General features: G+C 50.9%; 2 protein-coding genes across 6 annotated transcripts in view; one reads left to right on the forward strand and one right to left on the reverse strand.

The window, feature by feature from the left end:
- The window catches only part of RGL1 (ral guanine nucleotide dissociation stimulator like 1), a 218,595-nt gene extending 210,324 nt beyond the window's left edge, over positions 1-8,271 (forward strand). For 3 of the 4 annotated variants that reach the window (XM_037145679.2, XM_037145680.2, XM_037145683.2), the window contains 2 exons: positions 3,146-3,260; positions 5,389-8,271. In XM_037145679.2, the coding sequence (XP_037001574.2) occupies positions 3,146-3,260; positions 5,389-5,576 (303 nt within the window). In that variant the 3' untranslated portion in view covers positions 5,577-8,271. The remainder of the gene's footprint in view (positions 1-3,145; positions 3,261-5,388) is intronic. The other variant, XM_037145682.2, reaches the window with a different exon arrangement.
- Positions 8,272-14,047: 5,776 nt separating this feature from the next.
- Positions 14,048-27,940, reverse strand: part of COLGALT2 (collagen beta(1-O)galactosyltransferase 2) — a 75,687-nt gene continuing 61,794 nt past the window's right edge. For both annotated transcript variants that reach the window (XM_037145684.2, XM_053663717.1), the window contains 6 exons: positions 27,200-27,276; positions 23,918-24,024; positions 21,934-22,066; positions 20,723-20,850; positions 18,666-18,872; positions 14,048-16,756 (listed from right to left, as the gene is read on the reverse strand). In XM_037145684.2, coding sequence (XP_037001579.1) covers positions 16,480-16,756; positions 18,666-18,872; positions 20,723-20,850; positions 21,934-22,066; positions 23,918-24,024; positions 27,200-27,276 — 929 coding nt within the window. In that variant the 3' untranslated portion in view covers positions 14,048-16,479. The remainder of the gene's footprint in view (positions 16,757-18,665; positions 18,873-20,722; positions 20,851-21,933; positions 22,067-23,917; positions 24,025-27,199; positions 27,277-27,940) is intronic.

Here is a 27,940-nt window from a genome sequence, read left to right on the forward strand (position 1 = left end):
TGCATCGAACCAACTAATATTTCTTGAACTTGGTTGTGTACTAGTCTTTGGATGAGGGTTTGGGGATAGGCAGGTGAATATGACATTTCTGTCTTTGAGGCACTTATCAAAAGAGAGATTATAAAGCATTATTCAAAATGTTTTAAATACTCTAGTGGAGATCAGACCAGACAATAAAGGGCCTAAGGCCCACATGAAGGAGTTTGTGTTAGGCCCACTGGCCATAGGGTCTTATCAAAGGCTTTTAAGATACAATCGGATTTGTTCATTAGAAAAGTACTGAGAATTGTGATGTCTCGGGGCTGGATATAGGAGCTGGGCTGGAGACGAGGAAGCAAGTTAGTAAGCTGCTGTCACATTCCGTGTAGGAGATGGTAAGGGTTAGGCTGGTGGTTATGCTACTGAAGACAATATGGGTTTAAGGGAGATTTTTATCAGGTGTAACTAGAATCCATTCATCCGGTTATCAGCGTTTGATTACTGTTGTCCGGGACGAGGAAAGTGGGGACTCAGGGCTGTCTGGGCAGTTTGGCGATGCTGGTCCTGCCAAGAGAGATAGGTACCTCCTGCTGGAGGAGGAGGTGTGGGGGCATTGAAATTGGATGAACCAGTAGGATATCCACATGGCTCGTGTGGTAGATGGTCAGAAATACAGGCTGGTACCGGAGTCGGATACGGGGAGCCATCCAGCCCCATTGGGTGGATCCGCTCATGGGGGGGATGAGTGTAGGCTGAGACGGAAAGGAGAGGGGCCAGTCAAGGCCACGGTCATCGGGTTGTTTCTGTGTTTTCAGCCTGGTTTGTTCAGGTGGATCCTCTGACACGTGCCTGCCAGAGGAGGAAGTTCCACTGTGTGACTCTAGGGTGACTCTGAGCTAAAGGGAACTAAGAACTGATATGTGCAACAGTCGGCGTGGGCGAATCTCTGAAACATCATGCTGAGCCAAAGAAACAAGGCACCAGAGATTACATCCTGTGGGGGTCTGTTCATTCAAACACAGGCCAAACCAGCCTGGGGTGTTAGAAAACCCACCTCGGGGCAGGGGGCAGGGAGTTGTTTCATTTCCTACTTGAGGTGCGTGAAGGCGACACCCGAGTGTCATTCGACACTGCTCTACTCAGTGGATCCGCCACACACGGTGGCCACGCATGTGACATGGGGACAGTCTGAGTCAGGATGTCTGTAAGTGTGAAACATACACCAGATTTTGAAGGCTTAGTGCCAAAAAAGGACATGCAGTATCTAATCAGTAATTTTCATCTCCATTATATGCTGAAATAACATTTTGGATTAAATAATATGTTGTTAAAATTAAATTCTGTACAACACTTGAGAAATGTGGCTACTAGATATTTGTGATTTAAAATCACAAACGAGGCTCACATTATACCAGTCTGCTGACGGGGCCAGTTCAGTGCACCAACCGGCAGCCGCAGGGTCGCTGGAGCTGTGAGTGCGGACTGTGACCCTCAGTCTCCGTCCGTGTCTTTGACACAGCTGGGGAAAGTGGAGGTGAGAAGATAAGGGTGGCCTGGCTTTCTCCTCGAGTGGGTTTCACTAACCATCTGAGCCCCATGCACACACCCCCCAAGTGGTGTCCTTTCTCCTTTGGCTTCACGCTCCTTGTCCACTTGGATTCAGCTGTGGGACTATTTTCTGTAAACCAGCAAACAACGTATTCCCTCCTTTAAAATGTTGTGTGCCCTTATTTCTCCCTCGCAAATGGATATGCCAGATGTTTTAGTAGTGGACAGATGTGCAGGGTTTTTTCCGCCTGCAAGGACCCGTTGGGATGCACGTTGTTTATCGAATTGCAAATATCAGCTGCTGCCCCCAACCGGAGGGACACAGCTGGACCGCGCTGTCCCCAGGTCCCAGTGACGCCGTTCTCTGGGCGACTTCAGCTGCTTTGTTTTCTGTTTGTTTTTTGTGGTTGTCTCTCCTTTTACTGCCTGCAGAGAACAGTTTTCATTTTTAAGTAAGAATAATTTGTGTTTTCATTTTCTTTCTTTCATATTTAAAGAAATCGCCGAAGGGATGGTGTACATGTGAGCCCTCTGTCCCGAGCGCCCGGCCAGTTGGTGGCTGTTGGGCAGGGATGAAGGGGAGAAAGTCGGGATTGGTGGCGAGGGGCAACACACTTTTTGACAAATGTTAGATTTATATTTTTAAACATTCAGAAGCTGATTTTTGTTGACGCATCATTCACAAACAACTACGCACAGAGACCTTGTGTTTAGGTCTTTGGATTTTAGTAACTTGACTTCTGCCTCATCTTGTCTCTGTCTGTGTCTGTGTTTATATGTGTGGCCGTCACCCCGAGTCCTGATAAAGAACCTCCTTTTGTCCTTCCCATCCATCCAATCCCTCTTAACTTGGTCAAGGTTAAGGCTAATTAAAGTCAGTTTCCTACCTCCACAGGTTAGTGTGGCCTGTTTTGAAAGGAGTTGACCCCTGCAGCATGTATTCTTGTGTGTGTGGCTTCTTTGGCTCACATTCATGTTGAATCTCGTGTTTTACAGATTCATCCCCAATATTGCATGTATTAGTGCTTTCATTTACTTTAATCTGTGGATCAGTGTTATGTTGGGAACATACCATGATTCCTTTATCTATTCCCTGTTCTCCTGTGGATGGAGATTCAGGTTGGTTCCAGTCTTCAGCTATCATGAATAAACCTGCTAGGAGCATTTGTGCGAGAGTCCTCTTGCAGACATGTTTTCATTTCTCTTGGCCGTACCTGGGTAAAGGATTGCTGGGCCATAGGGTCACTGTGTTTTTTTGAAATGGTCAGCATGCAGAACTGGTCATTTCTGGTTGAAGCCAGTGCCATGGCCGCAGCCCAACAGGTAAGGGTAACTTTGGCCCCAGACTGAAAATGCTGTCCATTTTTCAGAGCACGTCTTTCCTTGGAACCTCAGCCAGTGCGAGGGAGACAGGCCGGGCATGCCTTCTCGGTAGTTTAATGGGGAAGACACTGTGACTCTGGGAGAGTAGGTGGCTGACAGTGCGTGACCCACCATCCTGTGACTGCTGAGGCCATTTCTCCTGGGAGGCACAGGGTGGCGAGGACAAGAGGGCCAGGAGAGCTCTCTGGGGACAGGTGCAGCTGAGCACTGTGCCCGCTCTTCCCTGCCCTTGCAGTTGACGAGCCAGGACAAAACCCCCGCCGTGATCCAGAGGGCGATGCAGAAGCACAACCTGGACTCCGACCCAGCCGAGGAGTACGAGCTGGTGCAGGTCATCTCGGAGGACAAAGGTGGGCACGCGCCTTCTCGCCTCCCCACAGCAGGTCGCCCGGCTTTAAAGGACAGAAAATGGGTGCAGTGTCTTCTTTTAAATGGAGCCAAGTGGGGGGTTTAACTGTGCAAAGGCAGAGCCGTGTGCGGGCCACACCATCGGCTCATTTGCAGAATTAAGCGTCTCAGGCTGCCTCCTGCCCCAATAACCCTTCTTACATCTCCGCTTTGCAGAGAATGCCTGCCGCCCACTTGTTGTAAACTTCTCACCCAGTCTGAGGTCTCTCCCTGAGTTGGAGTTGGGGGCGGGGCCTGGGGGTTCTGCTGGGTGTTTGCAGGGGGCCAGGCACTTCCCTACCCATGACGTGTGTGTCAGCCGGGTGAGCCCCTGAGCTGCCGCAGTCTCTGTAGCCATTCCCATGGTTGCAGTTCGCTCCTCCTGAGCGGCTGGCAGGTTTGTCTTCCAGTGCGGCTTTGTTCATGATTGGTCTTCACGTAGCGCAGTCTGCTAACCCTGGGATCAGCGTGGGGGGCGGGGGGGTGGTCTGGAGGTCACACTTCACGAGGCAGGGAACTGGTGACCTGTGAGATGCTTCGTACTCCTAGAACCCATTCCTCAAAGAAATGCCTTTAATGGAAACGCTGGGCAAATAATCACCCCGATGTGCCTGTTTGCCAACCTGAATTGGGCTTGTATTTGCCGAGAGGCGGAGAGAAGCTGCTCCACACCCTGTTAGTCACAGAGAGGGACTCAGTCAGAATGAGTCCCACTTCCCAGGACAGAAGGACCCAAGAGGACAGCAGCTAGACTTAATGGTACCTGTCCCAGGAATAAAGAGCATCCGAGAAAGCTCTTTGTCAGCTGCTTCTTGGGAATTTTCTCATTCATTCAGCTGAGCTCTAGCTTGTAGGGCACACCTTTCTCAGTTATGAGATATACTCTGATGTTGTTTCAGTTAAAATTCCGAGCCTAAAATGAGGTCTCCTGAGTTTCACCACATTGCTGACAAAAGCACTCAGGTGAGGCTGGCCGGTCTGAAGACCCAGGAACCTGGAGGTGCGGCCAGGTCTGGCTTCCTTAGCGACAGCGCGGTACTGGGGTGGGGGCTGCCTGACCTCCCCAGCCTCGGTGCTTAGGTGGTTAAATGGGAACATGTGGGCGAGAGAGAGGGAGGCAGTTTACAGGAGCTGTTCTTTATGGTCACTGAGGACCCGACTGCATCAGCCTGCAGTCGGAGCTCAGTGTCTGAAGTTAGCCCGGGTCGACTTCCGCCAGTTCTGCTGTCAGGTCCCCCGCGCGTGGCCTCCCTGTCCGCTGCCACGGAGCTGCACTCACAGAGTTTACCTTTCCTGGTCCCCATGTGGGTGTTTAGATCCCAATGGCCCCCGAGTGCCCAGTAGCATATACCTTCTTTTAAAAATAAGACTGTGTTAAAATAACTTTGCTTAATAGCTTTGTACCACCCCTGGAATAGTCCTTGCCCAGCTATGGACCTGGGAATCATTGGAGACAGTTGTTCAAATGTGGACAGAATCGCAGTGTCTCAGAGGGATGCTGTTTAACACAGAACGCAGGCTCTTGGTGGAGCAGGGCCTCAGAAGAAATAAAATACTGGGAGGATTAGGGATTGCCTCAAAACTATTTCTACATTCCAGAGTTCTGGAAAACACTGCCGATTTTCTACTCTTCACCCCGCATGTCAGTGGGTCATCGCCGTCTCAGAAAAGCTGCATTTCAGAGTAGGAAATAGCGAGTAGAGGAAGGAAACCTGGGTTCCGGTCCCACTGCGCCATGGCTGGCTGTGGTCTTGGGAACGTCGTTTAAACCCGCCCGGGCTGTCTCCCCCCAGGACTCCTTTCCAGTTAAAACTTTCTGCAGGTGAACATTTAGTTCAGGGGTCGAATTTCTAAGATGATATTTGCACTTGGTTTTTCTTTTTTAGGTTGGGATTGAGACATTGTGGGAACCTGTTTTATTTGCGGCAGAGGCGGGGGGGTTGGGCACTATCTGGTTCCTTTCGCATTCCAGGGCCAGGGTGGAGGCCCTAGTCCTGGCCTGGTTCCTCGGCAGACTCTCCCCCCGCCGCCACTGGACGCGCTGGGCTGACCGGCACGAGCTGACCGCCTCTCTGCGCTCATCTTTTCTAGAGCTCGTGATCCCAGACTCGGCAAACGTCTTTTATGCCATGAACAGCCAAGTGAACTTTGACTTCATTTTACGCAAAAAGAACGCCACGGAAGACCAAGTGAAACTGCGGAGCCGGACCAGCCTGACCTTGCCCAGGACAGCCAAGCGGGGCTGCTGGAGCAACAGACACAGCAAAATCACCCTGTGAGGGGGACCGACGGCCCCTTGCTCGCCCACGGCGGCAGAGTGGGGTGAGGACGGGCCGTGGGCACTGCAGCCACCGCCCAGTGTTAGAGGGTCCTCAGCATCTCCAGCAGGCGCTGATTAAGTACTCGCAGTGCGCAAGGCCTCATGGGAAGTCGGAGGTGAGTCTGCCCTGAAAAGGATGAATGGTTCACTGATCTCCTCGACCTGAGACTGAAATGCAAAATTATCCACATTTATAAATGTATATTACACATAGTTGGTAGGTATGTGTACATATAAAATATACGAGAGACTTGGATATTGTGGATCATGGAAAAAACAAATTTGCACAATGACCCGGGAAGTCGAGGTCACATCTTACAGGGAGATAGAAGGAACCAAGAAGCTGGTTTCCTGCCTGCCGAGTAAGCCGACCCAGTCCTGGGAACACAGAGTCCTTCGTGCCAGTATTATGCAGACAAAGTCCAAACTGTTTCCATTAAGGGAGAGGATGAGTTTCTCAGTCAAGTGCCACCAGAGGGGAACAGCTGCAGCGGTGGGCAGTGCCACGGGCTCCATGAAAGGCCGCTGTGGGAAGGGCTCGGATAAGCCCGAGGCTGCCGGCCTCTGCCTGCACCCCAGCCTCCTGCGGCCCCAGGGAGGCAGGGAGGGGCCTCGGAGGCCCCGCCCACGCCCCTGCCCAGCACCCGACACTCCTGGAGTCCACACGGTCCGTTCTGATCTGTGGCAGCCGCACCGTGTTTCTGTCCCCCCACCCTTGACAGGCATGTCACGATCGTCACTGCGCCGATAGCCATGTTCTCGGGTAACGCAGCCTCTTCCGATTGACTTTTGCATGTAAAACTCCATGTCTGGAGTCTTTTGCCATCTGATTGTAGCAGCTGTATATTATGTGCAATTTGTTCCTCAGGTGTAGAAAGTCCTACTGCAATGGACTCTTATTTGATCATTTTGAGCCTGTGAAAGATTTCTAAGCCGGGACTGCTCCATTAACAGCCCCTCGGAAGACGCTACCCACTGACCGCAGCGTCCTGTTTTACGTACTAACTTTTGTAGCATTACTGCGCCGCATCACGTGGGGGAATGGGGCTGCATTTCTAGAGAGGCCTGCTCCCCCAGGAACATTTTTGGATTCGGGCCCCCACACTTGGGGACCTGAAATGGATCCAGTACCATTTTTTCAGGTCCCCACACTTGCTATCACAGTGTTGCTGTTCTGTGACTTTTTCCCTCTAGTGACAGCATCACCCTCCCCCTTCCAGATCTGAGCTGTGCTGGGATTTGAACTAAAAAGCCATATGTGGGAAGTTGACATGTGTAAGAAGCACTTTCAGAATGTTGCCCTTTTTAAGAAAAAAAGAATTCTCAAAATACCAGTTTTTATTCCAAAAATAAAGAATGAAACCACATAGGAAGTGTAGATGGTAACACGGAGGGTTTTCTCCCCCGTAATCCTGTGAGACAGCTCCCGGAGTTTACGTGGGGTTTATGTGCTACAAACTACATGGAGCTGCATGAAATCTGGGGGAAACGCCAGGGAGGGGTTTGTGGCCATGGACCAAAGAACGAGCCGGAAGCCTTCACATTCCCTCTCGGAGATCCGTCTGTGTGTCGCCAGGACCCACGGGACACAGCAAGTCGAAAAGCACTTTCTTCCGTTGGCGAGTCCTGTCCCGTTCGAGCTTCTGTGTGTGGAGGAGAGGTGGCCGGGGTGCTGGACGTCATGGACTCTGAAGTAGATGTAGCCTCGGCCCGAATTCCATGGTTTGGAGGTCAGAAAGGAAGCAGGGAACTGCCGGCCTCCTTGAGAGCGTAGCCACGGCGACCGCCTGTGCCCATGTGCTCACCCTGTGTATTTATACTGTACATGTAGAGTCTAGATTTATATACTGCAATGTAAAAATATATATATTTTCCTTTTTTAAAGACGATGGACATTCCAAGTCGATACAACGTAGCCTCATTTATTTAATGCCACTTTAAATGTCTCCATTGTGTCTCCCGGTGGACACCGGGCGCTTTCCGCTGCTCGCATGCTTGTCTTTCTGCGTCTCCGTCACCTGTTTACTTTCGGGCTACACTAATAAACTGGTTGGGACTTGGGTGGCACATGCTGCCGGCCCCAAAGGGACTGTATCCGGAGTATTAATCAGGTGGGCTCTGGGTTCCCGACGTGTCCATGAGCCCTTCGGACTCCGGCTCGGGCCCAGTTTTTGGGAGCAGAGGGCAAACCAGTGGCAGAGTCGGGGGAGGGACCCTCTCCACAGACGAGTGTTGAAATCAGACTTGGGAGAAGAATGACATCCTCAGGACACTGTAGTCCGATGCCTTGCTGTCAAGGTGCTCTTGTTAGGAGTCGTGTGGTCACTTTCTATGACATTGAACTTAAAGTCAGGATCCAAGGTGGTGCTTTGCCTACTTTCTGACAGCTTTTCCCCTCGTCTGCACCTGCTACCAGCTGCATGAGTCTCTCTGGGAGGAGTTCTCTATGGGAAGGAGGGCTCTGTGGGAGGAGGTCTTCCTGGGGTTTGCTTCACTCACCAGTGGCACAGTATTGTCACTCATCATATTATTTCCAGAATGTTCCCAGAATTGTTTTGCAGGGGATTCTGAAATGACTCCAAATCACCAATGTTCTGGGTCTTTGTGATATTTTGGAGAGAAACAACTAGGTCTTTTAAGAATTAATAAAATGGGATGGGGCAGGAGGAAAAAAAGGGTTTTCTATCTCTGGTGCTTTTTCAAGATCATTCTAGAAAACTGGTTCCATCATTTTGCCTCTGTCTAAACACTGAACTTGGTGACTTTTTGCCTGAAGGAATTATGTCTCAAAATCTCCCCTCTGGGAGCCCTCTCAAATGTGGGGTACAGCAGGGGACCGCTCAGAGGTGTGCAGGATTGCTCCGTGCTGTCTCTGACTCCGTGGTATTGAGAAGGTTCCCGAATGCCACTGGTTACAGCCTGTATCAGAATTCCACTGTGAGAAAGTGTTTCTACCGTGTTCAGCATGGCTAGTTCCCCTGGAGTCCCCTCTTACAAGAAACACTTCTGGTTTCCACTTCTGGAAGGGACGCATTAGGCTAGGCTGAAGCAACGGCCCACGGAATCTCAGTGACTTAACACAGTTTTACTTTCCATCACGTCATAGTGTAATGCCGGCCAGGCTGTGCTCCTCAGTGGCTTTTCTCTGAGGGTAGTTCAGGGGTCCAGGCAGCATTCAGTTCTGCCATATCAGGTTCCTCGGGTCACAGCGACGGCAGAGAAAACTCAGGCCAAAGTGGCAGTGTCACTTCCATTCACAGGCCGTGGGTCACTCTGTGGCCCCGTAAATGCAGGGGAGGTGGGGGCCTGTGGGCAACACCGAGAGTAGCAGCTGAGCATTGCTGTGTCGCCCCAGAGGACTGCCGTCTTCTGACGGGGCCGTGGGTTTGTCTCTCTCTCCCCAGTCATTGGGAAAAGGGCTTGGGGGAGACAGCAGCGAGGACCGGAGATGGGCGCTGCACAGAGCGAACAAGCGTTGAGGAAAGACAAGTACTCTAAGGAGAACACGCCACGCAGGGTCATTTAAGCTTGTCTGCAATGAGCCGTAGAGAATTTGTGTTCAGTTTTCAGCATGCACTCACTACCAACTCACGGGCTTCCACGTGGTCCCTACTCGGACTGAAAGAGGAGCTACTTTACAGATGTAGTTGTTAAAAACACATCTAGGACATTTAGAGTGTTTACACATAACCCACGAGATCCAATAGAATCCAGGCAAATTTAATTATTTTAAACCCAGAGTTTGAAAACCATGTATTTGGTGTGGTTTTTCAACATCTCTACCCAGAAAACTGCGGAAACAATTCACTTAACAGTTGCTAACATTTTAAAAGTCAGAGGCATCTTGGAAATCATGGAGTCCCCTTATCATATTACAGAGATGGGCTGAGGCCAGGGCCTCGAAACCAGTTGCCCAATGTTAAGGGCAGAGCTGTGGATTATAGACCCCACTATGTGCATGTCACATCGGGCTGGACCCTGTAGAGATGGATCCGCCTCCGTAGCCTCCCTGAGCTGGAGAACATGCGGGGGGGGGGGGGTCTCCCCACCCCAATGCGGCAGTTCCCACGTGCGTTCACGCCATCTTGGTTGGACGGTTCTTTAAAGTCTCCAAAAAGAGTTGCACTGCTGGTCGGAGCACTGCTCCCTATTATCCTGAGCACGAGTCCATCTCACAGACGAGGAAGCAGGGCCATGAAAATCAGGTTTACATTGTGAGTTCGCTCCTCCGCTAAGATTTCAGTCCATCCCCGATCCCTGAACTCTGTAGGCCCACGTGGGTGCGGGGGACGGGCCTCCTGTAGAAAACACCAATGCGGGAGGAGTTGAAGGAGGCGTGTGACTGGGGCTTGGCTGTGTCAGTCAGAGGGAGCTGGGACCGCCCTGCTCAGCGTCTCTGAAGCCAGCAATCCACAGACGAGTACTTTATCGCAGGCTCCTCCAAAGATACCATTTTGTTCCCACCATCGATTAATCCCAAAGACACCCTTTGTGCTCCAGTTCCAATTTCTTATAGAAGGGGTACCAGAAAATCAAGTGGAAAAACAAAGGCAATGAGTGATTTAAACTTTCTGGACTGTTCCAGGCATAAAAACCACATCAAGGCACCAGCTGCAAAATGGGAGAAGCATTCATTCTAAATGAGACTGTTGGCTTTTTCCCCAGACATCTATTTCAGGTCCTTGTTTATACAACATCTGATGTCCAAGCCTCCAGCAGACCATCACCATCAGCACAGGTCTGATCAGCTGACTGGTCAATATACGAGCTATTGTAGGTGGGAAGTAAACCTAGGGGCTGGAGCAGCAAGCTCCTTTCTATTGATATATCACGCCCTGTGTGTGTGTGAGAGAGACAGACAGACAGACATTCAGGAAGTCAGACAGAGATAGAAACATTAGATGTTAGTGAGAAATTGAGAAACAAGACTGACTCCATCAGAAGCTTTGCATGGATGGTTTGGTGTCCCGGGATCTGACTCCCGGCCACTTGCTACCTTAGCTAAGGCACTGAGCTATTGCCTCACCTGAAAAGCAGGGGTTGGTGAGGGTTCCCACCTGTGGAGGTTCATGCAGGATTAAATGGTATGGTGCCCGGGGGAGGAGAAAGCACTCGGCACACACAGGAATAGTCAGCTGATGTCACTCCCAGAAGGCCTCTGGCCTATGGGAGTCGAGTCTTCTCTGGAGCCCTCCCACCACCCTCCCAGGTGGAGCTGCCACACGCGGCAGCTGTGACGCGTTCAGAGGCGAGTCAGGTGTGCGAACAGCAGCACCCTGGGAAAAATCCAGCTTGCGGCTGCTCTGGGGAAACACTGACTCTTGGGGTTGGAGGGCAGCCAGGGCTGCTCCAGCTTGTTCCACCTCTGCAGGCCAAAGAGTCTCCCTGGGATGGGCCCGAGGGCGCACACAGCCCTGACGGTGCACCGGGCAGGCTGTCTGCAGGGTGGACTCACAGTGGCCAGCGTTAATGGAGTGGCCAGCTCATGGGAAGCAGCCCTGGTGAGTGCTGTGTCCCTCCCAGAGCCAGAGCGTTGTCACCACACGGAGTCAGCAGTGATTTTCACAAGGGTCCCATCTTCTTGAATTCCCTCTGTAACAGGTAGGGACAGTCCTCACCGGAAGGCACTCCCCTCTCCCAGGTGCCCCCTCCTGTGTCCACTTGGGTCCTGTGTCTTCCAGTGAAGTGGGGCTCTGCTCCGGACCATTCAGATGCACAGCCTTGTATTGCTGCCGGTCCACAGGCACCGGGGACTGTAGACCTCCCACCCGTCCCTCCGCAGGCCATTCAGCTGAACCAAACCCGATTGCTCCTGCTGCTGCAGTTTGAGTGGGTAAAGCAGCCACTTTGAGGATCAGGCATTGCCAGTGCCTTCAAAGCCTCTCCAGCTCTGCTGTTCTCCCCTCTGGTCCCTTCCTCCTTTTCTGGCCTTGCTTCCCCTGCACAGGGGCCTCTGTCCCTTCTCCCCAGGCCTTGCACTTCTGTCCTGAGCTCTGCGGGCTATGCTCTGAACCACCTCTTTCCTCTCGCCCGCATTTTCCTCAGGCTTATCCCTGTCCTCCAGCTGGACACTCAACTCAGTGCGGGGCCCTCCCTGTGCTCCGTCTGCATAATCCCACCCCGGTCAAAACTCCACAGTTTGTGCCACCAGTTTTCAAAGTGGCTGAAATCCCCTGGGTCACGCCATCAACCCCTGGGCATCTCAGCTCCTGTCTGGGCTCTTCCCCAAACTGCAGGTATCTTCCAGAAGAGGATACTTTGTCCCACTGTGTTCCAAATTTCTCTGAAGAACAGAGACAGAGGGCTGTCCGCTACCCTCCGAAGGCCATATTCCATCATGAGGAAGGACTCGGGTGTCTGTCCAGCCTCCCCTACAGCTGGAAACCCCCAGGGGAGCCCCCCTAGATGGAGGGAGGGGGACTGGGAAGCTTGTACTCTGCAAGCCCCAGAATTGCTCAGACGTGGAGATTTTATTAAAACGTCCATTCTAGAGGCAGCCAAGCTGAAGAAGCTACAGGGAGGGCCCATACAAATAAACTCAGCAGATTAAAAGTAAAGAGAAACCGATGCTCAGAGGCAGCTCCCCATTCTTTCCACCCCTCTCAGGGGCAGACGGGAGGACGGCTTTGGGCTGGGAGTAGCCCAGCTGGTGCTGCAGGAGCATCTGGAGCAAGATCCTCTTCATATTAACACATCCAACATGGGGGGAGGGGAAGGAAACAGCCAGGTCGTTTTAGGTCACCCCACAGAGCAGAAGGGACTGCTCTCCCACTCAGTGACACACGCTGATAGAGCCACGGACCTGGGACTCCCATTCAGAATCGAATAATTCTGTGAACAAATTCTCCCTAAAAGCACTCCCAAATTCTTCACGCTGTGGTTCAAGCCGTGGCCTCCTGTTCTGTGCTGGAGTGGCACCACCGACCCTGTCATCTGTGGTGACACAGTGCACCAACCTGCGAGTCCCATTTCTCTCTTTTCCGAGCCGGCCAGAAAGGACCTGCGCTGGCCAGACCCTCCATCCTTGTTGGCTGCCCGGCACTGGCTGAGGGCTGTGTCCCCACTCACAGGGAGGGGCCCCCCCAGGCCACTGCTGTCTCCTTTTGGCCCTCCCGCCTCGGCCACATTCAATCAGAATGTCCTGGGGCGGAAGCCTCTCTCTGAAATAATAAACATCACCGTGGAACGTACGGTGTGGTGTGACGATGGTTCCCAGGGCCGCCGGCTCAGTTCCCTGACTTTGTGACTTACCCACGTCATGCCACTTTCTGATCAAATGACCGGCCTCGTTTTAAATCCCACTTTGGGGTTACTGACTGATCCCCTAGTGAATTCACCCCTTGGCGGCCACAGAGACCCTTCCAGCTCGTTTCTCTCCCCTGCGCTCACTTGGAGGGAAAGTGTCACGCACATTGCAGACACCTCGCCTCTGCTGACAGCTCCTTGTTGCTGGGATCTGTTCCAACCTTAAGTGAAAAGATTCCCAAGTGTGGAGCTGAATGGCAGCATGTCTTGTTTCTGGCACCGGCTTCACTGGAAACCAGAAACCAAAGAGGGAACGGACCCAGGAACAGTGGCCTCTGCATTCCTGACAAGACAGTCCGGCCACCATCATCGGGTCTCAGTCTGGCTTCCTGTCGTCCACCCCAACACACACCTGCCTCTCAGTCCTGCCCAGGTTCCTGTCCCCGCCGAGGGGCTGGTCACAACCCCACACCCTCCCGGTGCCTGGATAGCGTTCCCACCCCCCACCCCCCGCCCAGCTGTCCTGCCTCCTCTGAACTCTGCATCAGGCCCCCCACCCCCGACCCACACGAATGCCACCCCCGGGCGAAGCAGAACCCGGTATTCTGGGGTCCAATGTCTGTCCCAGCCTCCGAGACAAGGCCGCCTGCTCGTGTGGCTGCTGCACTGGGCCGCGGAGCCCGCCGCAGAAGGGCCCCCCCTAGTCCTCTGCGCATCTGAGTGCCCAGCTCACGCCTGAAATGGGGCGGTGCTCAGACCGGGTGTTTGAAGTATTGGGGAAGCATGATCCGAAATTCAAGGTGTTTTGCTAAGGCTAGCATGGGTTCTCCTTTTTATTTATTTATTTGTCCCGGCATAAAGCTCTTTGGCTTTGGTCAAGCATCATAGTACTTGCAGTGAATGGATAGACTGACCCATAGCACAAAAATGTGAGGTGGGCTCTTTCCCAACACCCTCCCCCTGCGGACTCCCCAGTTTTTTCCGTATCCTGGAATCTTTGCCAGCTGACCCACCTCCACCCCGCGCTCTAAGACAACCTGCACCGGACAGGAAGGTCAGTGACCACCCCCTCTCACGTGCCGTGGGGCCACGCGGCAGGGAGGGGCATCTCTGCTCCGGAGCGGACCTGGGGACCCCGACAGTGGCCACCGATCAGTGTTGGAGGAACATGCGACCAGTCACAGCATCGAGCCAATTTTTTTTTAATTTTTACAAAGAGCTCTAGAAGGCAAGTAGTAGTTTATCACATCCTCTCCTGAAGGGACACAGCGCGACAGACAGTGTAGGGCGCTGGGGTGCCAGTGCCTTCCTGTCCCCAAGTCCCTGTGGCCGGCCCCAGAGGACCCAAAGCAAGGCCCGCGCGGTCCACGCTCGGCAGCGCCAGCCCCACTGGGGTCAGGGCCATCTGTCCAGAGGACTCCACTTTGGGGCCCAAGATCCAGGCAGGGGTCCAGATGGGGAATCCAGGGGCATTTAACTTCAGAGGCTGGAGCAGGGGCCTGAGCTGGAGGCAAAGCCTCTGACACTGCCAAGGTCAGAGGTCTGGACTGAAGCCTGGATGGGGAGGCAGGTGGAGGGCGAGGCCAAGGACCCCCTGGGCCGCTGAAGAGACCACTTGGTAGAGGAATACTGGTCCTGCAGGTTGTCCCTTGGGATTCCAGACCTGAGCGGAGAGACGCCATGGCTGGGCTAAGAGAGCCAGAACTTTCTTCACAGTAGAACAGTCCTAATCTAAAATCCTAGAATTTAAGACCCATGTCTTTTAAGAATGGGGATTTGGAAACCCACCAGACCAGCTGATGGGGGGTAAAAGTGTTCTCTATTAGACAAAACCACATGAACAACAACTTAGTCCTCCTCCAGCCCAATACCCCGCCACCTCCCACCCCATTAAAAAAACACCATAAACATCACACACACACTGAAATACGCAAACAAAATACAAAACACCCAAGGAAGCCTTAGGGATGACCTAAGGGTTTTTCACAGACTCTCCAGGTTTCTCTTCCAGTTTTTTCTTTTTTCCTAGAAAAAAAGAGTCACACTTTGATGGCTGTGTCTAAGCCGTAGAAATCGGAGTTGGCCGAGATCCCTTCCTCAGCGCCCTGGCTTATTAGTCAACATACAGGGGTATCAGTGATACTTCAGGAAGGAAGGCGGAGACTGGTGTTCTGTGGAAGGCAAACTGCCTCATCCTGCAGTGGGGGACCCTCACCAGGGCCCCCAGGGAGATCCCCAAGGACGATGTGGACAGGACGCGGCGGAGGCTACTTCCAGAGCGAAGCTTTGTTGTCTGTGGGCACGAAAACACAAACCAGAAGCAAACCGTCCCGAGACAGCCGAGGATCGCAGAAGACATGATGTCGTCCAACTCCACCTTTCACAGAAAATCGGCCCGGGAGGCCAGCAGAGAGTGCTCTGCCCAGGACCTGACGCTGAGAGCTTCCCGGTGGTTGGCCTGCGTCTGCTGATCAGACCACTATCTCTGAGCAAGGTCTCTCACCTGGAACGGAGGGTCATTTGTTTCCAGATGGTTCCAGCCTCCCACGCAACAAGAGCCCCCCGCACAAGGCAGGGGAACCAGACCGCTGAGCCAGGGGGCCTACACTGACCAGTCCCCAGGGGACCACTGTGTTTGGTCTCTAAACACGGAGACGCTGGACACATCTGTTTTCTCTGCCTTACCGTACAGGTATTTCCCCCCATTTTGTAAAATAAATAATTCAAATTAGAACGAAAAACTCAGACAAGGACAGTAGCCGCCCCTGAACCGTGACTCATAAAACTCCCACCTGCAATTCATTCCCAGGCCGGGGGTGGAGGGAGCGTCTGATGTGCCAAACCCTTGGGACAGAAATTAGACACCAACCCTGACCCCTATATATTAAATTTATCTTCATAAATAGCGCATCCTAACTCAAATAAATGACCACAATCCAAAAGGCCAAAGTCTGGGTTATTTTTCCTTAAATATCTACACAAACCCCAAAAGAACTACTAAACTGTACTCAGTGACAACCTGGAACCTCGTTAAGGGAGCGTCAGTCACCACGACAGTGAAAGGCCAGGTGAGTCTCAGACGGACCCGATGCCCACCCGCTGGACAACAAGGACAAGGATGAAGAACTCCATCTGCACTGAGGCTCAGGACAGAATTTCTTCAAACACCAAGCCCGATTACTTTGGTTTTAAATAATTTGATTCCCCTCATAAACTTGTTAGCTACACAAGTTTTTAAGGTCACGTCTATGACATACAATGGGCCCCTAGAGCACTCATTCACTGACAGTTGTGGCCGTCACCTTTCTCTCGGACGAGTCTCTGAGCCGTATTCTTCCACCTTATGTGAGAACCAGCGGCACTTGGGGAACGAACCAGAGGACTAGTATCTACACTGCAGTTTATGGTAATGGCTGCCATAAAGCCTCTCTTCCACCCATCCTAGGAAATTGGGGTTTAAATTTCTTATTTCTCCTCCCGTCAAAAATGTATGAGTTTTGATCGACCACTTTCAATCGACCACTTGGGTCAGATGCTTGTGATCACCAGAAGAAGCCGGAGCAAACCGACGAACAGCCGTCGGAGGGCCCAAAGGGGGGTGAAGCCCGCCGGGAGCCTCAGAGCTCGTCCCTCGAAGGCGCAGTGTTCAGCGAGGCCGATGGGGGCAGGGCCTCTGTGTTCTTGGCGTGGCGGTGGATGTGGCCTTGCTTCTGGGACTTCCAGGAATGCGTCCTGTCCCAGTCGGTGGCCACCGTCTCATTGTCCCAGATGGTCGAGGTCTCCGTGTCGCTCAGATAGCCCGGCTGGCCCGTGTAGTGTGTGGGGTAGATGAGCAAGGGCTCTGCAGAGAAGGCTTTCAAGTCCCTGGATTTGTAGTGCTCCTTGTACTGCGTTCTGGAAACAAGAGGCACACAGGTGGGTGAGGGGCCGGCAGAACCGGGGCTGCGGGGCTGGGGGGGAGAGGGGCCCTGCCTGCTGGCTCTCCAGTGGTCTGCGTTCATCAGACTATCCTGTAAATTGTGTCCTTTGTGGAAAACTTTAGTCTATAAATCGATACTGTTAGAGTCGAGGAGGAAGTAAGTTGTTTGTGCTAAGCTGTTTGCTCAACCCAAGACTGCTTGCTCAAGCCTGAGTAGAAACCACACCCACCCCAGGCAGGTGTTCCAGAGAGTTAGGAATTGGTCAAAATGTGTAGAGGGCTTCCATGTGTCAGGAGTTGTTGTTAAGTGCTTCACACCTGAGCTCGTTTATCGCTAACTGCCACCTTTGCTTCTGGAAACCCGCTTGCTTGCCCGCTTCTATAAAACCCTGGCCTGTAAGCGTGGGTTGGCACCGTGTCTCCGGACACCCCGAGAGTTCGCCCCTGTGCAGGTAAAACTTTGAAACTTTGGCCAATACAATATCTTTGACTGCCCGACCGTCTCCGACCCTTCTTGCTTGTGAGAGCGGAATGTAACAGATACATATTCTTTAGAAGTTTTCAGATGCTCTAAACAAATACACAAAGAAAAAGTCAGGATCTTTCTGTTGTGTTTGGATAGAATAGTTTAAAAGATGACTTTCAGGTCTTACTCGAAAAGTTTAGATTGACTCTCTGTGGGACCATGATAATAAGTAAGTGGGATCCCCTCTGTAGCAAAGGCCCCGTGGCTGGACTGAGCCATTCGACAGCAGGATGTGGAGGGCGGTGCCGGGGTGCGGGAGCTGGTGGAGGCTTGGAGGTGCGCCAGCGTGGCCTGGCGTTCCAGCTCCCTCTGAGTGTAAAGCTGAGGGGGGACTCGACCTCCCTCCCAGGGCTCCGGTGCAGAGGATCTGGGGGCACACCTGCTCAGCTCCTAGGTGGGTGAGTGCCCCTTTCCCTTCCGTGAGGGGGATGATGGCTGACCTCAGTGTTTCTCCGGGACTCAAAGATCATGTCACTCTAACATGTTCTATAAAAGAGGGCAAGGAGCTCATCCCTACTGAGGACAGGAGACAAAAGGAGCAAGATGGAGCTCAGGGACTCTCAGCCACTGACGTGAAGACCATCTAGGTGAGGACGTAACCCAGCAACTTGGAGGAGGAGCCAAGGCTGGAAGCTGGTCTACTGCGCCGTGACGAACTTAGGAATCCTTGCGGTGTGGAGTTTGGTCTAGGCTCCTAGGACACAGAGCTGGAAGGCCGTGCCTCTCTCTGGGGTTCCTGGGTTACTGGGGACACTGAGAAGTAAACCAACCGTCACTTACCAAACCCCTTGATAACTGCGCGGTCAAAGTGGACACCTGGGATACTGAAACCCTGAGTTATCACACTACTCAATTCCACGGACGCCCTCCTGGTGGCCACCTCACTTTCCCTGAGCCTCTAACACACCCCCGATCAAAGCACCGCAGTGCGTCATGATGACCGTTCACGGGTCTGGTTCTCAGGCTGTGAGCCAGTGTGTGGCCAATAGTACACATGATGGACTGAGCAGTAAACTGAAGAATTTGAGGCATTTAAGAAGGGGACCTTCACCTTGAGGTGTACGGGTTTATGGAAGTCAGATCAAAGACAAGGAGCAGATTGAGCAGGTTCTGTCCATTTAAATTACACGCTGGGTATTGAAGGGGATCCCTGTGCAAGACTCGCCATTTCTGCCTCATCTTCCCAATCTGTGACGGGGACGGTCACTCAAGTCAAGCACTCTGGGCCGTGATCATGGACAGATCACTTGGGAAAGCAGTGCCCTTTAGCAAACATCAAGTACTGCCCGGGAACCGGGGAGGGTGGTTCACGAATGTGCTGTGCTCACAGGACCCACAGGGAGTTCGGGATGACTCACACGGGGTGTTTGTTGTACATGATTGGCAGGAACTCGTCCACCGGCAGCATCTTCCCAAAAGGATCAGCTCCAACCAGCTTCTGTGCTCCTTCCAGGGAGATGGCGTAGCCCAGCGTCCAGTAGGAATAGTCGGCTTCAACCAGATTGGCCACATTGGGCACCGCTTTCTCTGGCTCCTTTACTTGCATCCTCTTCCTACCAATATAACTGAGAGGAAGTGGGCGGAGGAGACAATTCCAATTTGAATATCAGATGGAGCATGGCTTTGCAGACACTCCTGAAGGTTGGGACCAACTCTGTCATATATGAACTACATCACAGGACACAGCGCATCCTGTCTGTCACCAACCATGACTGTCATCTGCCATCAGTGGGCCTGTGGCCCTGGCTTTATTTATCCACATCCTATCTACTCTTGCTTAGCAGACAGTGTTTCAGCCAGAAGGTTAAGACGTAAAGACATTTCCAGCTGTGTTTACGGAGGTTGGCAGGGGAAAAACAGGCCAGATGTGAGAATCCTGAGTCTCCAGTCCCCCGAGTTTTAGCCTTCACTGTTGCCTGCACAGCCCTCCAAAGGCCAGTGGCAAACACAGGCCAGAAAAGGCCATGGGAAAGAGGCAGTAAAAGACCCAGGGACCAAGCAGTAGCACCAAGGACGTCCCTCCAGGGGAGAACGATGACAGCCACCTCGCTCCGCCTCCGGAGCGCCCTGCTCAGACTAGGCACCCAGGCAAGTCCTGTTCTCCGTTGAGCATCTCCGGTGACTCAGCTGGTACCCGCAGCCGGGTCTGCCCTCCCACCATCTACTCCCAGGTCTGCGATCCACTCCTTTTGTCTGCAACCTGTCCGTTTCGCACCTGCCTCAGCATATGGAGGAGGTGCCTGCCTCCCACCTGCTGGGTAAAGCCGACTTCCTCAATTTTGCCCTACAACTCTCTCTTTGAACATTCAAGGGAATACAGTCAATAATATGGTAATAACTGTGGCTGGTGCCAGATGGATGCTGGATATAGCAGGGGGACCACTTTGTAAAGTGGATGATCGTCTAACCACTGTGCTGCACACCCCCAAACCAACACAAAATAATGTTAAATGTAAACTGCAATTAAAGAAAAATATTCAAGGGGCTCCTCTTATTAAAACATCCCAGGATTTGTGGAGCGAGTCTAAATTCATCTTCAGTTCTGTGAGAACATTAGCTGTGTCCTCCCCAGTCACTGTCCCTCCAGACAGAAAAGTGAGTTTTTTAAATGTGTCATCAGGTGGAAAAGAAATCTCCAGTGAGCACGTGAGAGGTGGCTAGCCTGCCTGAGAGACTGAGACTGTACTCAGTTCTTTTCATCTTACTTAATTTCAGTCTTAAAACTGAAGATGTGTAAAATATTTTACACATGAACAAGTGCATAACATCTGTTACACAAAATGTATTGTTTTAAGGAAAACTGTTATTATTATTATTAAACAAAACATACTGTTCGGGTAGGAAAACTGCTCACTTTAGCAGCTGGAAGCCTAGCACAGACGTGGAGATGTGTTGTAGGTGTTATGAAATGCTCACTGGATGTCGAAGATGGTGTAAAAAAAGGATGTAGCCCTGGCTGGCGTGGCTCAGGTTGGGCATCACCCTGCAAACCGAAACGTCACTGGTTCGATTCCTAGTCAGGGCACGTGCCTGGGTTGCAGGCCAGGTTCTTGATTGGGGGCATGTGAGAGGCAACTAATTGATGTTTCTCTTTCACATCAATGTTTCTCTCCCTCTCTTTCTCCCTCCCTTCCCCTCTCTCTAAAAGTAAATAATTTTTTTTCTAAAAAGGGATGTAGACGATCTCACTGATAGTTTTGAAATACTGATTACGTGTTAGAATAATACGCAGGTATGTGGGGTTAGATAAAATGCACTGTTAAAGTGCATTGCACCTGGCAACAGTTATGGAGAGAGAAGCCGGTAAGCAGAGTCTGGGGCTGTATCTCCTAACAACTGGGGAGGTGGGGCTTGCTGCCCCTTAGGAAGGACCGAGTCCCTCGGAGCTCTCTGACAAATCCATCTTGTCACTCACATCAGCTCCCAGTCCAGCTGAGCCTGGTCTACATCATCCATCAGCTTCATCAGCTTCTTCTTAAACTGATGTTCGAAGCGTACATCATCCTCGATAACAAGCGTCTTCTCCAACTCTCGGTCAATTACCTGCAAAGGTCGTCAGTGAGAAGCCTGACATTTATTTCTTTATTGGACAAGTAAGTATTAAACCGTCGAGAGTTTAGTGATATAATATGTAAAGGCTCATAACTGGATTCTAAGCCGGTGCCTGTCCATAGTAGAAAGGATCAGTAAGTTGGGGTGCATTGACAGCCATTAGAATGTGTGATCCCCAATCAGATATAATGTTCTAGATGAATCTCACAAGTGTAATGCTGAGAGACTGTGGTTCCATTCATATAAAAAAGTACAAAAAAGGCAAAACTGTTCTTGCTGCTGTTCAAAGTCGGCATGGTGATTACCTGTGGGGACAGGTGACTAGAAGGAAATACCCAGGAGGTGCCACTGCGGGGGGGGGGGGCACCTGCTTCTTCATATCCATGCTGGTTAATGTGGGTGCAGTGTTCAGTTTGGAAAGTTCATTGACCACAGTTTCATGCAATCTATGCATTTTTATACATATCTCTTACTTTTCATTTAAAAGACAAAAAGACTGGCTTAGACTGGATCATTCAAGGAGAGAAGGCATTCCAGGGCCTCTTCTTAAAGTACTTTATTCTTGTGAAAACTGAACCTTAATCAAGAACCTCACACTCCAATACCACCCATATCAATGTCTGATCTCTAAGACATTCAAGTCCTGGTTTGGTCACTTCTTGCCTGGGCAACACATTTATTTCTTCTTGGTTAAAATGGGCCCAGCCCTCCCTACCTCACTCATATGACTTTTGTGGGACTTCCTGTATGAAATCACTTAATAAATGGTGACATGCTGGACACATTGAAGGCACTCCTATGAAGGATGAAAGTGCATAAATAGGAGTATGGCCCCAGAACCTGGGTGTCTTCCCCTGTCATTGTCCCAAGTGGCACTACGGTGACCCTCCTTGCTTGTGGCTGGCCTTGTGTCAGAGGGAGACATGAGGTGTCAGCAGCTTCCAAGGCTCCTACCAGAACAGAGGTGGGTTCACTTTACACCTGGCCCGCATTCACCCATAAAGTCCCACTCTCCTCCCGCTCTGTCATGAGGAGTCATGACAGAATCGCCCATCTGGACAAAGCACCATCTACCTCTTTCCAGACAGAGTAGTGGCTTAGAAAGCAGCCGATTTCGCCCCTGGTTAGAGGCCTGGAGGAGTAGGGGTCTCGGTATCCGGGCAGCATCTCAATGTTCAGGGCCTTCAGCTGGCTTGTGTTGAGTGCCCTGCACGACAGAGAGCATGTCTGAAGATTAACGAGGTAAGAAGGGTCCGCCACGGAAGCCAGGAAGAGAGCTCTGCATATTCCCCAAGCCACTGTGCACTTGGGGAAGAGAGTCTTAGGTTTCCCATAATGCCTTGGGAGCTTCCTAGGGGTAACGTGTCCTGGTGACATGACGAGCTTTGTGAAGACAAGAGGGTGTCTGATATTTGGCGTGTCCCCCACAATGCTCAACATAGCACTAAGTATCCTCACTTCTTTGCAAAAGTTTGAAAAAGTATTTTCCTAATGAAGGCGAGTAGCTAATAGAAACACTATATACCAGCAGGGAAGAAGGGAGGAAGGAAGAGAGAAATTTCATGTGTGTTTGTCTTTCCTTTGAATCTAATTTTTTAAAAAAGGGTTAAAAACAAAAATGGCAGAAAGAATGTTGTAAGTAGCAGGAGAGAAGTGACTCACCACAGACAAAGTACAGTTGACCTTGAACGACACGGTTTGAACTGTGCTGGGCACACTTATCTGCGGATTGTGTTTTCCACAGACACATACAATACTGCAAATGTATTGTCTCTTCCTTATGATTTTCTGAATAACATTTTCTGATCTCTAGCTTACTTTATTGTGGGGATATAGTATATGATACATATAACACAAAATATGTGTTAATAGATTGTTTATGTTATTGGTATGGCTTCCAATCAACACTAGGCTCTTAGTAGCTAAGTTTTGGGGGAGTCGAAAGTTATATGCATGTTTTCAACTGCAGGGGGCGGTTCCCCTACCCCCCCCACATGGTTCAAGGGTCAACTATCTTCTCCTTAAGATTAATAGCCGATTCTGATTAGAAACCATGGAGGCCAGCAGGCAGTAGGTTGACACATACCAATTTCAAATAAACAATTTTTTAGTATAATAAATAATCATTTTCAATGTAAGTTCTATGTAACGTTTGGGATGAATTTAACTGGGTGCCCGATTATTTTATGTGGCACGTTGCTCAAAAAATCACCTTGAAGCATCTTAAATACAGATTCCTGGCCAGCCCTGAAAATCACGATTCAGCAGCTGTGGGATGGGCTCAGGAAGCTGCCCTCTCCCCGCCCCGTGGGTGTCCAGGCCCCACTTCAGGAAGCACGGGTGAGATTCTCCACAGGAGTGGGAGGAATTCTCACCACCGTTTCTAGCCATCCTCCTCAGGGGTGTCCATATTTCCAGTGGGCATGTAACATGGAAGCTGCGGTTTTTGCAACAATCTATGCCTTGAACTAAGGCATCAGGAAGAAGGTCAGGGCAAAACAGAAGAAAAGAAAATAACAACAGCAGCAATGACAAAACCCCTGGAAGGAATCTGCAAGGGTGACTCTCCTGCGCCATTCTCGGAAAGAGTGACCGCCCAGACGGACTGGGGCAAGCGTCTCATGCAACAGGATACACAGATCGTTAGGCACTTTTTCCATGAGCTTCCTTCAGGTCGCCCAAGTTTAGACACTTTGCTCTAATTCAGCCTCTGCAGGCAACTCTGAACACATTCTTTCCAATACACAGCAGAAAGCTGGGAGTCCCCCCAGAGTTGGGGCCTGCGCTTCCAGTGGGGAGCCTTCAGCATCATGACGAACAGAAATGGCTCAATGGTGAGTGGGTTGCAGGCCAGCTCTACCCAGGGAAATGGACCTTCACATTACTATATACATCACAACAGGCTGTCCCCGGCAGGCCTGTGGCTGTTATGAAAACATGTCTATAACGACTGCAGATCCGTGCTACCTGCCCTGCCCCCGCCCGAACGATTCCATCAGATGGGGCACATCCCCACTGCAGCTCTGTCTGCAAAGAATCGAGAAGAAACTGAACTCACTTTCCATCCACGGCCTCCACAATCTTGACCTCAATCTCCTGCTCGTACAGGGTGCGCAGCATCCGGTCCCTCCTGTCCTTTCTGCGTTTGAGGTTTATCATGAAAATCTAACACGGGAAGAAAAAGGAAAGAAAGCACATCACTCAAGCCTTCTGTTAGGCTCTTGGAGAGTTTAAGTTCACGCAGGGCCCACGTGGGAGAGTCTTAGGATAAGGAGTGGAAACAACCGGGAAACTGTGCTGAAGGTTTGTTTATATTTCTTATCAAGTCACCTGACAGGAATCCAAACGGAATCGGTCTGAAATCTGAGCTGTTTGCAGTGACTTAACCCTCTCATTTTCCCTGTGCTTGTTGATGAGCAGGTGTTTGCTTTGCTTTGAGACAGAAAAGTTGAAAGATTACTAGTAGGAGGCTTGCGGTGATCTAAATGCAGACACTAGCACTAAGGGGTAGGAGGCAGCTTGTCAACTGGTTCCATTTATCAGCAGATCCGAGTTCCCCTCCTGACTGTCATTCACTAGTTTGCCTTGGACCTGATCCTCTGCCTCAGTTTCCTCCTTTGTAAAACTGGAATAATCATGGCCCTGCCTCATGGGCACTAAATACCAGCTACTGTTATAATGTATATCCCCTGACAATACATTGGAAGTCATTCGAAGAATAAGAAGAATGTAGTCTGAACACATTCCTTTTATTTCCAAAGGTTCCACACTGAATGATCAAGGTCAAGGCCATTTTAGTAGCGTCTGTGTCGAAATTTAACTCACTTCAAGACAAGGAAATTTTTCTGAAAAAAGTAAAGGGAAGAGGCCGCGGCCTTGCGGGTGGCCCATTGAGGAACAGAGAGGGGAGAAATGGAAAGGCTTAAGTGAAGGCCTCAGTGAGCTCCTTAATTTCCATGCAGGTCAGTAGGAAAAGCCATAGAGAGGACACCTGCGGGTCCCAGAGAAGGTGCATTCAGAACCCCCTCCCATGAGGGCTGGGCCCACCGGTGCACCCACTTCCGTCCCCACAGCCCTGCGGGTCGCACTGAACGAATGCATGTCACGAAACCACGACAGGAAGTTACAGATAATGAGGCTGCCCTGACTATCCCCAGGCTTCAGGAGCCACAGAACCTAAAGTCTCGTGAATGCCCTTCCAGGTAAATTAGTATTCTAATTAGGTCTCTTTGTTACGAGCGGTAAAAACTTTGGATGTTAAACTAGTTCTCTGAGTTGAAGAAGACTTCAGCAGCCAGGAAGGAATGTCAGCAAGTAGTGTGGAAAAGGAGAAACCTGCGGGAATAAGTCAGAGGGCGCTGGCTTCCTCCCGACGAACCATCTAGGCGACATTTAGGAAGACATTTAATGTTATGGGGTCCAGACCTTGTTTCTAAAACAAGGGAGTTGAACAGACGCCTCTCTCAAGCCCAGTACAGGTGAAAACTCCTGCGATCCGTGGTTTATGACAGAGCTGCTTTATGCTATGTCTAGAATGAGGAGGTAGCTATCTTACACCCAGGCTGGAGTGCAGACTAGGCTGGGTGAAACTTTGTAGTATAGGGTCATTCTGAGTGCGCTTACTGATATAGTATATGATTTACTGAGATAAAAAGCTCCACTAGCTAAAATTTTAATGCTTCCTCACAAAACAATCTCCCTTCCATCCATTTCTAAAGCTCTGGGCAAAGAAATTGAGGGCAGAGCCAGGTGTCTTCTTAAAGAACCATTCACTGGACTTGGGGCAAAGTGAGTTAGGAGCGTTATTTTTTGAAAACATAATTTCCATGGCGACCATTTGCCTGGTGACTTGGGATTTTACAGCTTCAAAGGTAGTGTTCTTTTATGTTTCATTTTCTTCCTGTGCAGAATTGGACGGTGAGGGCCCGTGTTCCAGCCCCCACTTTGACAGCTGTGGGAAGGGCATCACTCATGGGTGCACAAGGAGCTGCCCGGGGCCGCTCCAGGAGAGCAAAACTTAGCCAAAACAAAAAGTTTACAGAAATAAACAAAAGTGTCCTCTCAGACCAGAGACCTCTCGCCTGGGATGACTTGGGGGAAATTACAATCCTGCCCCAGTTTCTACCAGGACAAGTGCAATAAAAACTGTAGCCACGAAGGAAAAACACAGACAGCTTGCTCATACTTAGGGAACGGTAAACAGAGGAAAGAGCCACACAGCCAAGTGCAACGAGACACGGCCGCCAAGGTCAAGTACTGGGAGCATTGGAAAGGCCCAGGAAAACTTTTTTTCCCACCACCCTATCTCTGTTCGGGACAGAGAAGTGATGACCCCGAGCTCAGGTGAGTCGCTGAGCCTGCACCACTTGCAAAAGTTGGCATTTTTCAGAAGGCTTCCAGGAGTGACCCAGTCGTCACACCCACGTCCAAACTGAAGATCCTGGTTTTGCCCCATTTATTTGGGGATTGGGAACGTGCGTTGTACGGCACAAGGGTGATCAGTAAGGAATTTCCTCTCAGTGGAGCCGCGGGAATGAGCACAGAGCATCAAGCTTGGCCTGTAACATACCCAGGATCCATGAAAAATTCTCAGCGTGTGGATTCGTGATACACAGCCTTCACCTCTGCACCACCCAGTTCCTGACCCTTGTCAGCAGCCACATAACACAAAGGACCGGGAAGGAGTCACCTGTCTTGCTCTACCAGGTATCACATATGTTGGGCGTATTACCAAGGGAGGCATCTCTGTGTATCTCTGCTTCATCATTTATACGGTTGAAACTTAACAATAAACACGGCCCTCAGAGAGCTATTAGGAAGATTTCACCTGTCGGACAGTAGAATTTTAGGACAGTTTCTTGTTCTCTTTTGCTTTGTCCTCTCAACCTTACCCTCTAACCTTCCTCTGTGGAAGAGCAGCAGAGAAAATAAAGCGGGAGAGAGTTCCAGAACAGTCCCCACCCACTCCAAGGAAAGTTAAAGTCCTCTGACACCTAATCCGTATGTCCCCTTCCCCTTCAATCTGAGTAAAAAGGGTGATAAAAGGTGGCACTATTTTAGAAAAATATCAAATTTGTTTTCACTACTAAACAGTAACTTCTTTGTGACCCAATGAGTCAGTCACTCTCCCCATGATGATCCTTTTTTTCCGAGAAGAAAACTGAAGTACAACAAAGACCAAGTCATTTCCCCCAAGACCTCAGTGCCTTTCCAGCAGCCAACCCAGGCCAGGGGGCTCTCCGACGTATGCTCGTCTTGTGTTTCGGTATAAACATGGAAGCATGCTTTACACATGCCTGCACATACGTGCCAAGCACACACACGCAGACTCCTCTCCTACCTCATCGAATCCCATCTTGTCTGGATACTTAGGGACAACTGAGACAAACTGGGAGGGTTCCATCGGAGGGCGGTCAACTGGAAGACACAAGAAACATGCGCAGTGCTTTGTGAGTGAACGGCGGAGAACAGCATTCCACCTACACGGCAGATCCCTGGGAACACAGCCCCGGGGATGCCGGGCTGGGGCTCCGCTCAGCACCTGTCCAGGACTGGGTGGCCGCATGAGGACCCTGATGGCCAGGGCGCTGGTTTTGAGAGCGTTTGTTCATCGGCAGATTGCAGCATTTGCTCCATTTCCATTCAGACTTATTGTCAGAGCATTTGGCCGGTATTTAGGGGGGTCTTTGGCTGGTATTCAGGGGGGGTGAGGGCTCTGCAGTGACCTGGCCTCAGTCTCTGAATGTCTGGAACAGCCAGGTGACTTCTCTAGGCCCCTTTCTCCGTGTGTAAAGTAGGGATAATAAAAGTGTATCTTTTTGGATGCTGTAAAGTGTTATAGCCTAATAGCCTATAGTAGTTATTAGCCTAATAACTGCTCATAACTCTCGGCTAGGACTTACTGCAGCCCATCATGGAAGAGCTCAAACACAGGCCAGACTTTCTCGGAATAACGCCTTTTCTATACAGTCACGCTGGTCAAAGTCTAGGACTATTTTTATCCTGGCCAGGCAGGACTCACTACAGGTACACAAAAGGTCCTTTATCCTCACACAGACTCAGCTCTGAGGTCCAGCCCACA

This window comes from Artibeus jamaicensis, unplaced genomic scaffold (genome assembly GCF_021234435.1).
Source record: "Artibeus jamaicensis isolate MK-2021 breed Jamaican fruit bat unplaced genomic scaffold, CSHL_Jam_final contig_327, whole genome shotgun sequence".
NCBI lineage: Eukaryota > Metazoa > Chordata > Mammalia > Chiroptera > Phyllostomidae > Artibeus > Artibeus jamaicensis.